The sequence below is a fragment of the Microcebus murinus genome, chromosome 9 (assembly GCF_040939455.1).
Source record: "Microcebus murinus isolate Inina chromosome 9, M.murinus_Inina_mat1.0, whole genome shotgun sequence".
In the NCBI taxonomy this organism is placed as follows: Eukaryota; Metazoa; Chordata; class Mammalia; order Primates; family Cheirogaleidae; genus Microcebus; species Microcebus murinus.
The window spans coordinates 103628895-103644692 of record NC_134112.1 but is presented as its reverse complement, the minus strand read 5'-3'; the positions used below and the strand labels follow the sequence as shown (position 1 = coordinate 103644692).

At 42.6% G+C, this 15798-nt stretch overlaps 1 protein-coding gene across 4 annotated transcripts in view; it reads left to right on the top strand.

Moving 5' to 3' along the window:
• The window catches only part of ESYT2 (extended synaptotagmin 2), a 95922-nt gene that overhangs the window by 42720 nt on the left and 37404 nt on the right, over positions 1-15798 (top strand). For all 4 annotated transcript variants that reach the window (XM_012786282.2, XM_012786281.2, XM_012786280.2 and 1 more), the window contains exons 7-8: positions 9592-9647; positions 13753-13873. In XM_012786282.2, the coding sequence (XP_012641736.2) occupies positions 9592-9647; positions 13753-13873 (177 nt within the window). The remainder of the gene's footprint in view (positions 1-9591; positions 9648-13752; positions 13874-15798) is intronic.

The window sequence follows — 15798 nt, the reverse complement described above, 5'->3', positions numbered from 1 at the left end:
CAGCAGCTCACAGATAGCTTCCTGTCCTTTGGAAATGCATGTTCCACTGCTCTTCAGCTTCCTGAAATAGAGATCTTAGTCATCCAGAGGCAGGTTCCCCTGTCCTGAGGCAGCCTCTTTGCAGAGGGAGGGAGCTGCTAATTTTAGTGCTTTTCAAAGGCATTTCCTAAAGCCCTGCCCCATGAGGTCCCACCCATGTTTCTCCCTGTGTCCTTGTGCAGGCTTTTCAGACTACGCTTTTAAACTCCTTTGACGCACATTTGATATCTTTTTCACACAAGTACTTGTTCTCTTTCTTCTGTTCACTTTTCACATGCTCATCCTCTCATACATACTTGCTGTCTGTTACACTTGTTTTCTTTCTCACACTCATGCATTTACGCACACACTTGTTCGCACACACCTCTCTTACACTCGTTTTCCTACATACTCGTTCTCACATCTTCTCTCACACTTGTTCTTACACTTGCTTTCACAAACTCAGTCTGCCACACACTTGTCTCACACACTTGTTTTCTCTTGCACACATTCACACACTCATTCTAACTTATTTTGCACACACATTCTCTCATACTTGTTCTTTCTCACACTCTCTCACACACTCTTGTTCTTTCACATTTGTTCTCACACACATACTCATTCTCATATTTGTTCTTACAATCACACTAATTCTTTCTGACATACACTCATGATTTTTCTCTCACACACATACATTGTTTCACACGTCTGTTTTCTCACGAATACACTTGTTTTTCATACTTACACACGTTCTCTCACATTTATTATGACACTCGTTCTCTCACATTGTACTCAGTCTCTAACACACCCTAACACTTTCTCACATTCATTCTTTTTGTTTTTTGCAGACAGAGTCTCACTCTGTTGCCTGGGTTAGAGAGTACTGTGGCGTAAGCCTAGCTCACAGCAACATCAAACTCCTGGGTTCAAGCGATCCTCCTGCCTCAGCCTCCCAAGTAGCTGGGACTACAGGCATGTGTCACCACGCCCAGCTAATTTTTTTCTATATAGTTTTAGTTGGCCAATTAATTTCTTTATATTTTTAGTAGAGACAGGGTCTTGCTCTTGCTCAGGCTGGTTTCGAACTCCTGACCTTGAGTGATCCGCTGACCTCAGCCTCCCAGTGTGCTAGGATTACAGGCGTGAGCCACTGTGTGCAGCCCCTCACATTCATTCTTATATACACCTTACTCATTCTTTCACTGATTCATTCTCTCACTCATTCTTTCACACACTGTTCTCTCTCACACACTCACTCTCTCTCTCACTCATCCTCTCATACTCATCCTCCCACATCTTCCTTCTCTTTCACACTCCTCTTCCCCCCACACCCTCCTTCTCTCTCACAGTGGTCCTCCCACACTCTCTATCTCTCTCACTCTGATCTCCCACACCCTCCCCTCTCACACTCCTCCTCCCACACCCTCCTTCTCTCTCACACTCCTCCTCCCACACCCTCCTTCTCTCTCACACTCCTCCTCCCACACCCTCTTTCTCTCTCACACTCCCCACACCCTCCTTCTCTCTCATACTCCTCCCACACCCTCCTTCTCTCTCACACTCCTCCTCCCACACCCTCCTTCTCTCTCACACTCCTCCTCCCACACTCTCTATCTCTCTCACACTGGTCCTCCCACACCCTGCTTCTCTCTCACACTCCTCCTCCCACACCCTCCTCCTCTCTCATACTCCTCCTCCCACACTCTCTATCTCTCTCACACTCCTCCTCCCACACCCTCCTTCTCTCTCACACTCCTCCCACACCCTCCTTCTCTCTCACACTCCTCCTCCCACACTCTCTATCTCTCTCACACTGGTCCTCCCACACCCTCCTCTCTCACACTCCTCCTCCCACACCCTCCTTCTCTCTCACACTCCCCCCACACCCTCCTTCTCTCTCACACTCATCCTCCCACACCCTCCTTCTCTCTCACACTCCCCCCACACCCTCCTTCTCTCTCACACTCATCCTCCCACACCCTCCTTCTCTCTCACACTCCCCCACACCCTCCTTCTCTCTCACACTCCTCCTCCCACACCCTCCTTCTCTCTCACACTCCTCCTCCCACACCCTCCTTCTCTCTCACACTCCTCCTCCCACACCCTCCTTCTCTCTCACACTCCTCCTTCTCTCTCACACTCCTCCTCCCACACCCTCCTTCTCTCTCACACTCCTCCTCCCACACCCTCCTCTCTCACACTCCTCCTCCCACACCCTCCTTCTCTCTCACACTCTTCCTCCCACACCCTCCTTCTCTCTCACACTCCTCCTCCCACACCCTCCTTCTCTCTCACACTCCTCCCACACCCTCCTTCTGTCTCACACTCATCCTCCCACACCCTCCTTCTGTCTCACACTTGTCCTCCCACACCCTCATTCTCACACACTCATTCTTTCACACCCTTGTTCTCTCACACCCTAGTTCTCACACACTTAACACTCTTTATCTCTCACAGTGATTCTCTCTCACACTTGTTCTCTCTCACACACTTGTTTCTCACTGTCTTGTACACTCTGGCTCTTCCTGCTCCTCATCCTCTACTGTGCTCATGGTCAGACAGTGCTACCTCCTTCAGTCCCTTCAATATGAGGACCCCTTTTCCTGGAGCCTTCTTTCAGATCTCTTTTCTTTTCAAAACCCAGCTGAGTCCTGTCCTTCCACAAATCCTAATCCCTGCCTCCTGACAATTAGTTTTCTGAACTTCAGCAGCCCTTAATTGTATCCCAGTCATTTGAACAAAGCTCACATAGGTACGCCCTCTTTCCCCTGATGAGTTTATAATCTCTTAGGCCCATGGTACCTGACTTTTTTGGCACCAGGGACTGGTTTCATGGGAGACAGTTTTTCCACCGACCAAGGGGCAGGTGTGGTGCAGAACTCTGGCGGTGATACGCCACCTGTTGCCTGACAGGCTGTGGACTGGTACTGGGCTGTGGCCTGGGCATTCAGGATCACAGTCTTAGACTAAAGCTGCTTTATTTTATGTTTTTCAATACTCTGTAGTTGACAGTTAATTTTCTTTTGAGGTTTGTCTTGGATAGAGTAGCGGAGCTATTTTTCTGAATTGGTTCTTAGACAAGTTGTCAGAAGTGGTTTCTGCCTGTTTGATTTATGTTTGATCAGTTGTGTTTGGATTATAGCTAGTTCCTCATCTGAGATTAAAGTGGGACATAAAACTTTAAAAGTAAAAGGATAAATGTGCTTCTCTGTGATGCTTATGTGGGACATAGTTCAGTCTTTGATAGTGATGAGGAAGATCTTAATGGCTCAGAGGGATCTCCAGGAAAAGGAGCCCTCACAGGATGGCTGTAGTAACCATCGTGTCTCATCCGGTCCTGGCTGCTGCGGTCCTCAGCCCACCAGGCACCAAAGTCTGTGCACACTCTTCCTCAGTCCTCACAGCCCTGCCGTCAGCACGGCTCCCATATTGCTGGTGAGGGAAATGAAGCTCATAGATAGTATCTTTTAAATTGAAACTTTAAGGGATATTTCTAGTATTGACATTTATTCTTTAAAATCTCATAAATTGTATTTTAAATTTTAGAAACTTTAAAATTTATTCTTTGATGGTTTTTCTAGCCAGGTAATCATTCTCAGCAGGGAATTTGGAAATGAGTGTTTAGATTGTCACAATAACTGGGGATGGGGCCACTATTGCAATTTCGTGGCAGAAAGCAAGACACTGAACTTCAGTGGTGTGTGAGTCAGTCTTGTGCAGCAGAGGTCTGTCCCACCCCAGTCCAAGAACCCCTATTCAGAAGCTGTTTGCATGTCATTTGCAATCTAAGTCCTGGTAGCCAGTTTAAGAGCAAATACAGTGTGAGGCCATTTGCTGGTGAGTCCATGTAGAGAGAACTTTAAGCAGGGAGACCCCACAGAGACGGGAGCAGAGTGGATGGGTCTGAGCAGGAGCCTCACAGCGTCATCTGCAGGACCAGCATAAAAGCAGTCATTTCTTCCCACAGGGGTCCAGTGCAAAGATGGGAACTTCATTCTGTCCTTTGGTTATCTAGCTGTGAAATTCAAAAAGATACAGATAACAATCACTTCCTCTAGGTCCTAGTTTCCTTATCTGTAAAACTAAAAGAGATGGTTCTTCTTAGTTCTGTGACTGACTCTAAGTATGAAGACCTGCTTTTTAAGCCAGTTTTGTCTTTAATTTTCAAGATGCTTAAGCCAGTTTTGTCTTTAATTTTCAAGATGTATATCTGTTTAGTTGCTGCTGCTTCTTTTTTTTTTTTTTTTTTTTTTAAAGAAACAGTGTCCTACTGTGTTGTCCAGGCTGGAGTGCAGTGGCTGTTTGTAGGCACTCCCAGTGCAGGCTATAGCTAGCACTCCCGGGCTCAGCAGCCTTGCACCACTGCACCCAGCTGTTTTCTTCATTTTTGAGCTTATTCCTGCAAGCTTTTATGCTCTTACAAGAGCTTTCATCTTTTTGCAAAAAGTAGAAACTTTTCCTGCTTTTGATGCCTTTTATCTTTTGTTTTGATAGGCAAGAAGACACTTTTCAGATTTCTAGATAGACCTTTTTTTTTTTTTGAGACAGAGTCTCGCTCTGTTGACCATGTTCGAGTGACATGGCGTCAGCCTAGCTCATAGCAACCTAAAACTCCTGGGCTTAAGCAATCCTTCTGCCTCAGCCTCCCGAGTAGCTGGGACTACAGGCATGCACCACCATGCCCAGCTAACTTTTTTTCCTACATATTTTTAGTTGTCCAGCTAATTTCCTTCTATTTTTAATAGAGATGGGGTCTTGCTCTTGCTCAGGCTGGTCTCGAATTCCTAAGCTCAAGCAATCCTCCTGCCTTAGCTTCCTAGAGTGCTAGGATTACAAGTGTGAGCCACCGTGCCCAGCCCACTTTATGCATTCTTTTGATAACCTATGAGGAGTTACATTTGTCTATTTTTTTTTCACATTTTTATCCACAATATAATTCACTTGATAGTTCAGGCCTTCTCAGCTAAAGCCAGGCCCTACTTCACCTAACTATTTTCGCAAGTCCAAAAACACCAACTAAAATTAGCTTCACACTGACTCTTCCAAAATCAGTCTTTGTCTCACCCAAATATTTCCACAGGTCCAAAAATACCACATAGCTACTTGGAAGCATAGTAAAACCTTACTGTGACACAGATTTCACATATTCTACATTATATTCTTCTTGAAAGATAACTGCATTAGCAAATACTATTTAAAGGGTTATTGTTCCCAAAACTTCCAGGATAAAGGAATTCTATCTTCATGCTATTAATACTATACCGAGAATTTTTTTTTAAGTAATAAGAATATGACATAAAATATGAATAGGACATTTAGAATGAAAGTGTATTTATAGACACACCTCCTTTTATTATGCTTCACTGAGTTCAAAGATACTGTGTTTTTTTTACAAGTTGAAAGTTTGTGGCAACCCTACATTGAACAAGTCTGTCAGTACCATTTTTCCAACAGCGTGGCTCACTTTGTGTTTCTGTGTCACATTTTGGTAATTCTTGGAATATTTCAGACTTTTTTATTATTATATCTGCGATGGTGGTGTGTGATCAGTGATCTTTGATGTTATTGTTGTAATTGTTTTGGGGCACCAGGAACCAAGTCCATATAAAACAGCCAAGTTAAAATCAACTTAGTAAATGATGTGTTCTGACTGCTCGACCAGCCGTCTGTTCCCCCATCTCTCTCCCTCTCCTCAGGTCTCCCTATTCCCTGAGACACCACAATATTGAAATTAGGTCAGTGAATAACCCTACAGTGGCCTCTAAGTGTTCAAGCGAAAGAAAGAGTTGCTTGTCTCTCACTTTAAATCAAAAGCTAGAAATGATTAAGCTTAGCGAAGAAGGCATGTCAAAAGCCGAGATTAGCTGAAAGCTAGGCTGCTTGCACCAAAGTTAGCCAAGCTGTGAATGCACAGGCAAGGTTCTTGAAGAGGATTAAAAGTACTACTCCAGTCAATACACAAATGATAAGAAATCAAAACAGCCTTATTGCTGATATGGAGAAAGTGTGAGTGGTCTGGACAGAAGATCAAACCAGTCACAACATTCCCTTAAGCCAAATTCTAATCCAGAGCCAGACCCTGGCTCCCCTCAATTCTGTGGAGGCTGAGAGAGGTGGGAAAGCTGCAGAAGCAAAGTTTGAAGCTACCAGAGGTTGGTGTAAGAGCTTTAAGGAAAGAAGCCGTCTCCATAACATGAAAGTGCAAGGTGCAGCAGCAGGTGCTGATGGAGAAGCTGCAGCAGGTTACCCAGAAGATCCAGCTGAGATCACTGATGAAGGTGGCCACACTAAACAACAATTTTCAGTGTAGACAGAATAGCTTTGTATTGGAAGAAGATGCCATCTCAGACTGTCATAGCCAGAGAAGAGAAGTCGGTGCCTGGCTTCAAAGCTTCAAAGGGACAGGCTGACTCCCTTGTCAGGGGCTAATGCAGATGGTGACTCCAAGTTGACACCAGTGCTCACTTGTCATTCTGAAAATCCCAGAGCCCTTCAGAATTATGCCAACTGTATTCAGCCTGTTCCTGTAAGCCCACTGTTGAGACCTACTGCTCAGGAAAAAAAAAGTCCTTAGAAAATATTCCTGCTCATTGACAATGCCGCTGGTCACCCAAGAGCTCTGAGGGAGAGGTACAAGGAGATGGATGTTGTTTTCATGACTGTGAACACAGCTTTCATTCTGCAGCCCATAATCAAGGCGTAGTTTTGACTTTCAGCTCTTATTGTTTAAATAAGATACACACTTCATAAGGCAAAACTACCATAGATAGTGATTACTCTAATGGATCTGAGCAAAGTAAATTGGAAACCTTCTGGAAAGGATTCATCATTCTAGATGCCATTAAGAATATTAATAACAAGAGAATTAGAATCAGAAGTGAAGCCTGAAGATGGGACTGAAATGCTTCCATGTCATGACCAAACTTGAGCAGATGAGGAGTTGCTTCTTATGGATGAACAAAGAAAGTGGTTTCTTGAGACGGAACCTACTCCTGGGGAAGGTGCTGTGAACATTGTGGAAATGACAACATTGGTTTTTGTAGACACAATACTATTGCACACTTAACAGATTATACAGTATAAACATAATTTTCATATGCACTGGGAAACCAGAATGTTTTCATGACTTGTAATATTCGCTTTATTGCAGTGTCTTGGAACCCAACCGAGAATATCGCTGAAGTATGCCTGTAGAGGAAAAAGTCTTTATTAAGTACCATCTAATGGCATTAGAGGAAGGCAGAAGAAAAATGAGCACCTAAATCACAGTGCTTATAAATTTATTGATATGATTTGAAATAGCTAGGTTTAGCCAGATGGTTTGGAATACCTAATTTTTCACACAATTTTACATCCCTGGTTATAATATCATCATTCTCCTAATACTTTTTCTACTAGTGATCAAAGATTGCCCCAGTCCTGGAACCAGCCATCGCTTACAAACCCTGGCTCCTTTCTACATTGGTGGAAAATGTGTTTAGAGGTCCTGATTGGAGTGAGCGTGCTGGTTGCCCCTGGGTTGTCCCTGGGCCAGGGCCTAATCAGTAGACAGACCTAGAAAAATATTTCTTTTAAAGGGGGAAATAAAGGATGGGTACATATCTATATTTGCAATCCAAATTTAGTATTAATTTTGCAGTTTTTTCCTTCCAGATTTTTATATTTATATCTCATTTCTTTTATGCTGCAAAACCTTAGTCATTCAGGATCTTTAAAAAATTGTTGCTTTAAAAAGTAGACAAAGGACATAACAGAAATTCTTCAAAAGAAGATAGACAAATGACCAAAAAATGTGAAAAAAAATGCTCAATATCACTAATCATCAGGGAAATACATATTAAAACTACAGTGAGATACTACCTTATCCTGATCAGAATGACCATTATTAAAAAGTCAAAAAACAATGGATGCTGGTGTGGATGGAGAGAGAAAGGAATGTTTATACACAACTCGTGGGACTGCAAATTAGTATAACCTCTATGGAAAACAGTATGGAGATTCCTTAAAGAAATGAATGTAGACTTAACATTCAATCCAGCAATCCCATTACTGGGTATCTATCAAAAGAAAAAGAAGTAATTTTATCAAAAAGACACCTGTACTCAAATGTTTATTGCAGCACAATTCACAGTTGCAAAGATGTGGAATCAACATAAGTGCCCATCAATTCACAAGTGGATAAAAAAATAGGGTGTATATACACCATGGAGTACTATTCAGCTATAAAAAGGAATGAAATAATGTCCTTTGCAGCAACTTGGATGGAACTGGAGACCATTATCCTAAGTGAAGTATCTCAGGAATGGAAAAACAAACACCACATGTTCTCACTAATAAGTGTAGCTAAATGATGGGCACACACAAGCACTAAGAGACATAAAGAACATTGGGAACGAAGGAGGGGCAAGGTGAGGGGTAAAAACTTAACCTGTTGGGTATAATGAACACTATTCTGGTGACAGGCACAGAAAAACCATGACTTAAGCATTATACAAGGTATCCATGTAACAAAAACAATTATACTCCCTCAATATTTTAAAATTAAAAAAAAAAAATCCTGGAGAAAAAGTGTTACTTTTTTCTTTAGTTTGGTCTATCCAAAAGAATCCTGACTCTTCTAGTTCATATTTATTTACACCCACCCACTTCCAAAAGGGATTTCAGCAGTTTTGTTATGCAACTGTATAGGTAATTGAGACCATGCAATTTCACTTAGCATTTCTTCTACAAATTTAAAACCCAAGTAATTTTATTATGCACAATTTTGATAGGAAAAGCAGTATTTCTAATCAGTAGTTTTTACTAGTCCACATGTACTTAATGGAATCTAGTTAACTATGTAGGAATTATTCTAAGATAAATAAATACAAATGCCAAACAAATGTATAGAATATGTTCCAGTAATAGGGAAATACAAATTAAAACAGTGGTAAAGTACTGTTTTTAACTGCCAGATGAACTAATGTTTAGCATTGGTTTTGGTGAAGGTATGGACAAGGTACATTTTCATATACTTTTGGTGAGAATGTAAATTGGTACAATATTTTTGGAGGGCAAAAAATAGGTACTATCTATCAACATTAAAAATGAACATAAGAGGGGGGGAATGGGCATTTATTGAAACCTTAAAATCTGTACCCCCATAATATGCCAAAATAAAAAAAAAAAAAAAATAAAAATGAACATAAATCTTTGACCCCAAAACCTACCTTTTGAAATGCTAGTCTGCATGTGTATACAAGGACATGTTCACTAAAAGTAATTTCACTTTTATTATTTATAATAAAAGAGAAATTATCAGTATTATAAGTGCCCATGTATAGAAGGCTGGGTGACTAAATTATTGTATGATTTTCCTAGAGAAAACTATGGTATTCTCAGGAAACAAGGCAGGCAGATCTACATGTACCAAGAAGGAAAGTCGTCCTTGATATATTGGGAAGAGGGGGAAAGTTGTAGAACAATATTGTATATTAACACATTTTGTTATAAAGAAACAAAGCGTGTGCATTTGACTTGATGATTGGAAATAGTTTGGATACTCAATATTTTTGCCCTTTTTTTAAAAAACAGCTTTTGGAAATTAACTGGACAGGACTGACTAATCTTCTGGATATCCCTGGATTGAAGTAAGTCTCACATGAGGTCCCCGCGGTTAGCCTGCTGCGATGTGATGTGCATTTTCAGTGTTGTAGCACTAACACAAGGACGGTTCAGACCTGAGTCTGCCAGGTGCATCTGTGCCCCCTGCACGGGCTGTGCGCTTGGGGAAATGAGGAAAGACAGCGTAGCTGGGTTTTGTTCTCATGCCCACATGAGGAATGACGAGTTAAAGTAGATGGGCTATCAGAGTGCTTGAACTGAGCCCTGCCCTAGACTTGCCTCGTGTTCATCACAGGGCATCTTCCCAGTGTTGGCAGTTTAGAATAGTAGCAGCCTTTTAATATCCTGTAAATTATTTCTTAAATTTTGTTTCTATTAATTTCTCAGAAACAATAAGGAAGACATTAAATGTGAATACCTGTTTCAAAACTAACCAGGTTCATTCCCCCAGCTGTAGTTCCCCATCCCTTTCTGAGTTTCATTTCCTTGATCCATCAGGGGAGGCTGAGTAGCCCACAGGCCTTCCCCAGGAATCTAGGAGAGAGAGGGAAGGAACTGGAGGTGTCTGCATCATGTCCCCGCGAACCCCTTCGTTATTCTGCAGCAACCTGGTATCTAACAAGCGCCCCAGACTGAGGCTCATCCCTGCACGGGGAGTGAAGTCATCCAGCTGTTGACGTCCCTCCATCTGCAGTGGTGGATGGGGACCATTTGCCACAAACCTGTCATCACTACCAAACAGGCAGTTTTGAAATTATAGCTTTTTAAACTTGCTTTTGCTGGTTTTACCGTGGTATTTGAAGGTTAAGATGCATTATTTATTTGCTAAAGTTACACGTGTTTCTAGTAGATATTTTGCTAATCTGTAGATACATTTTTCCTAAAATAGCTTAGAAATTAAATTATGAAACTTGGTTTCAGACTATTTTTTCTATTACTGTATATTTGTTTATGCCTCCAAAATGGTCATTAGAAAGAATTTTGTTTCATTATTAGGGAAAAATTAGGACTCCAGTAGTCTGAGGCATAGTCATAGTAAAAATGTTTTTTAGGTACCATGGTTTACTAGATATAGAAAAATACTGTTATCGTTAAAAGATCTGTGAAAAGAAAGCACAACATTAAAAGATTTGTTAAAGGGTTCTTTAGGGTTCTTGGTTTCAAGCGACAAACCCTACTCAAATGGTCTTAAATAGGTAAATAAGTAAATAATATTTTTAAAGGCAGTTTATTGACTCACTAACAAATAGGCGTGTTTGTGCCTGCTCTGAGCCACCGCTGTTCTTCATGCTCTGGACACAGCTGTGCACATACTGGTCACGCGGCTGCTCCCACAGGGCTCCCGTCCCAGTGCCTTGTTTCCTGGCTCTGGCAGTGGAAAAGCCAGTGGCGTTCTTTGGCGGATTTCAGGCGTAGCTGGGCGTTGGTGCCAAGGGATGCCGCAGGGCTGTCTCCAGTGCTTGACTGAGGCGGCCGGAGTCTCCGTGCAGCTTTGTTCGTAGATGGGCTTTTCTGTGTTGCGCAGCCCCAAGCTTCTGTTCTGTGAACTCAGCCACCTCAGTTGAGAAAGAACATTTTCCCCACTAGTTCTAGTGTAAGTCCCGGGCGTGACTTCTGTGTGTCCCCATTAAAACATCTCTGCACACGTCAGTGAGCACCCGAGGCCGAGTGTTGGCGGCTGAGGGGAGGATCCCGATGGCAACTCTGGAGCCGGTGGTGAGGAACAGCGCCAGAGGGCATTGGGGAACAGTGGCATCCCAGGACAGCGGCCAGTGCAGGTGCTGCCTCCTTGGAGGGCCAGGGGAGCGCAGGGGTCCTTGTGGGGTGAGGGGCAGTGTGGGGCCCCCAGCTGAGCCCCTGGAAACCTGCCTCTGGCCACCTGGTCAGGAAAGGCTGCATAGGGCAAGGCGCTGGGTGTCACCATCGCCACGAAAGAATTCTTCAATGAGAAAGGGATTTCCAACCAGGCATGGTGGCTTGCTCCTATAATCCTAGCACTTTGAGAGGCCTAGGCAGGCAGAGTTCGAGACCAGCCTGAACAAGAGTGAGACCCTGTCTCTGCTATAAATAGAAAGAAATTAATTGGCCAACTAAAAATATATATAGAAGCCGGGCGCGGTGGCTCACGCCTGTAATCCTAGCACTCTGGGAGGCTGAGGTGGGCGGATTGCTCAAGGTCAGGAGTTCGAAACCAGCCTGAGCAAGAGCAAGACCCCGTCTCTACTATAAATAGAAAGAAATTAATCGGCCAACTAATATATATATAAAATCAGCCGGGCATGGTGGCGCATGCCTGTAGTCCCAGCTACTCGGGAGGCTGAGGCAGAAGGATTGCTTGAGCCCAGGAGTTTGAGGTTGCTGTGAGCTAGGCTGACGCCACGGCACTCACTCTAGCCTGGTCAACAAGCGAGACTTTGTCTCAAAAAAAAAAAAAAAAAATATATATATATAGAAAAAATTAGCCGGGCATGGTGGGTCATGCCTGTCGTCCCAGCTACTAGGGAGGCTGAGGCAGAAGGATTGCTTTAGCCCAGGAATTTGAGGTTGCTGTGAGCTAGGCTGACGCCACGGCACTCTAGCCTGGGCAACAGAGTGAGATTCTTTCTCAAAAAAAAAAAAAGAAGAAAGAAAAGAAAAGGGTTTCCTGTCTCAACAAAGATTTCAGTATAAACAAAAACAGTATTTTTTGAGGGAAGTGCTGAGAGGAAGGATATGCTTGCAGTTAAAGCTTTGAAGAACCCCAGTTTGATGAAGACATATCCAGTGTCTGCTAGCTTAAAGCTGCCAAGTCTCTGCAGGTGTAATAGTCTGATTTGCTGAACTGTGCCTGAGTAGAGTAGTGTTATGTGTGAGTTTTGGTTTGGGGGATTTTTTAAATCTTTTCCCCACCTGCCTTGCAGTGGATATTCAGTCGTAAATCATCAAATTATAATGGTTATCACTCTGTCTCACTGGATGTATGCATATATGTAATTACATATGTAATTAATTTAATGTCTGCTAATAAAAAGTACTGGCAAGAAATGTTTCTTTTAAAACTTTGCAGTTCCGGCCGGGCGCGGTGGCTCACGCCTGTAATCCTAGCTCTCTGGGAGGCCGAGGCGGGCGGATTGCTCAAGGTCAGGAGTTCAAAACCAGCCTGAGCAAGAGCGAGACCCCGTCTCTACTATAAATAGAAAGAAACTAATTGGCCAACTGATATATATAAAAAAAAAAAAAATTAGCCGGGCATGGTGGCGCATGCCTGTAGTCCCAGCTACTCGGGAGGCTGAGACAGAAGGATCGCTCGAGCCCAGGAGTTTGAGGTTGCTGTGAGCTAGGCTGACGCCACGGCACTCACTCTAGCCTGGGTAACAAAGCGAGACTCTGTCTCAAAAAAAAAAAAAAAACTTTGCAGTTCCAAAAAAAAAAAAAAGAAAATGAAAAAAAAAAACAAAAAAAACTTTGCAGTTCAGGTAAAGGTGTTCTATAGCAATGAAACTTGCATTTATATATGTTTCCCAAAGTGCTGTCACATACACACTAATTCTCACATTTACTGTAAAGAATAGGTAGAAATATATATTACATTTTTTCCTTTAACCTGTTACTGAGTTGCTGTGCAGTGCTGTATAGTATTTTAAAATTACTAAACTATTCAGTACCCAAATAAAGTGTTGTATAATGCGTGAACAGAGAGCAAACTAAATTCTTTTACTTCATTAAGACCTAATGAACAATACAGAAAAATTGAGTATGTATATAAACATGGAATGGTTATCTTAATGTTATATTAATTCTCTGCACTTTTACATATGTCTGAAATATTCTATGTTAAATGAGGTGTATCTTAGTTATTCAGTGTCAAATCTATGATGAAGTGCAGGAATGCATGGAATGTTATTTAGGAAGTTATGAAATATAGCTAGAATTTTACCTCGTGTTCTAAAAATAAATTCAATCTTGTGGTCGCCATAGCGGTCTCACAGCTAAAGTATTGAAATGCTGTTTCAAATACTGTGTTGGAGAAATTAGCCAACTCCTATCCTGTAAACGGGATGTGGCATGTTTATAGTAAGTTTATTGTTGAAGGTAATAACCGATATGAATGTATCTCATCTTCGTTTGTTCTTTTTACCTCCCAACTAACAGTGGTTTATCAGACACTATCATTTCGGATATAATTTCAAATTATCTGGTACTTCCCAATCGAATCACCGTCCCTCTTGTCAGTGAAGTCCAGATTGCCCAGTTGCGGTTTCCTGTGCCAAAGGTAAGCGTGTCTTAGCATACATTCCTGTTTACAAACAGATACTGGGGGCCTTGTCATGCACTTGGGTGTGCAGGTGTCGTAATTTAGTGAGTGTCTCCCAGCAGCCAACTTGCCACGTGTATCTTGATGCAGTGACGATGGTTTGTCTGTCACACTCCTTGAGCGATTTACTAGTGTGCACCTAACCTTACAGTGTGTCACAGGCGTTGGTTGGGGGAGCTCTTGTGCCACAGCTGTGTTCCCCAAAGGCGCTCGTCAGGGCTTGTTATTGCAAGTCATAAACAACTCATCTCAGCACGTTTGCATTCATTTTCATTGAAATGTACAACTCTTAGCAACAGGCACCACTTTTCCTGGCAATCACAGTGAAAACCCTGAAAATGATTTGCGTATGTTTTCTCTCAGACATTAGAACGTGCTCACCTCTGGAGTCAGTTAGCGAGTGGCCTTGTAGAAGCAGTGGCCTTATGTAAGCTGACCTAGATGAAGCAGAAAGGGCAGAACTACCTTGGAGTCACAGCTCTTGAGTTTAGCGGTAGCTTCACTTTTGTGGGCATATTGCTTGGTGTGGCTGGGCCTTAGTTTCTTCATTTGTAAAGTGGGGCGGCACCTAGGACACAAAGCTGAGTTACAGATGTTGGAGTCACCTTCATTTGAGCAAACTAAGTAACTGCAAAGATCATGAGGACTTGGTAGTGAAGAGCATGAAATTCCTCTGCTAGTCATGGACGGGGTGGCCGGAGTGGGTGATCTCCCGGAGGTCAGTGAGAGCTGTCAGCTCATGTTTTGGGTCCCACCTCTGCTATCTGTCTGGTTTTTGGACTCCAGAAGTCAAGTAAGCAGTTCTGTGGTGGCTTTGTCTGTAGGGCGTGGCCACATTGATGTAGACTGCCCTGTTTATTTTGTTTTTTTTTTTTGAGACAGAGTCTCACTTTGTTACCCAGGCTAGAGCGAGTGCCGTGGCATCAGCCTAGCTCACAGCAACCTCAAACTCCTGGGCTCAAGCGATCCTATTGCCTCAGCCTCCCGAGTAGCTGGGACTACAGGCATGTGCCACCATGCCCGGCTAATTTTTATATATATATATATCAGTTGGCCAATTAATTTCTTTCTATTTATAGTAGAGACGGGGTCTCGCTCTTGCTCAGGCTGGTTTCGAACTCCTGACCTCGAGCAATCCGCCCGCCTCGGCCTCCCAGAGTGCTAGGATTACAGGCGTGAGCCACCGCGCCCGGCCAGGCCCTGTTTATTTTTATTAAAACAGGGGTGCTAAGTTGGTCCTATTTCAGTGTGTATGTTATTTTTATTTTTGATACCCAAAATAAAATTAGATAGCTTTTCCCTGACACCTTTTTACTTTTTCTGGTTAAATTAGATCTCAGTAATAGTGCACAAATCAGCAAACATGTATACACATTGTCGTATTTTTTAAGAGTAACAGTGCCCCAGTTATTTTGGTGCCCAAATTAGTTATATTGTTGGCATTCAACAGATTTAATGTGACACTGCATTAGTAAAGAGTGTCCTTTTTCCTTAAGATTCTCATCCCTGGACATGCAGGGATCCCTTTGCAAGTACAAACCCCGTGCTCCTCTGTCACGTGAACCCAAGTGTCGCCTGAGCCCATCTGGGTGCAGCTGCCTTTAACCATGTGGGCTTAATTAAAGAGTAAGTGCCGTTGAAAGATGTTGCCCGATTATCGAAGCTGTGGACATACAAAAATACAAACAAAAATGTCTAAGTTTTTAAAATGTGTTCATCTGTAGAGGTGCATGTCCTCCTATGCTGACTAAATCAGGAATATCACCCTGTAATTTTTTTTAAAAGAGTTTGGAGGTGAAATGCCAGTCCACTGGAAGGTAACTTTAGCACCTTTATTTGCCTTGGAAGAAATCTGAGTGAATTTTTTTTTTAATCAATAAAAC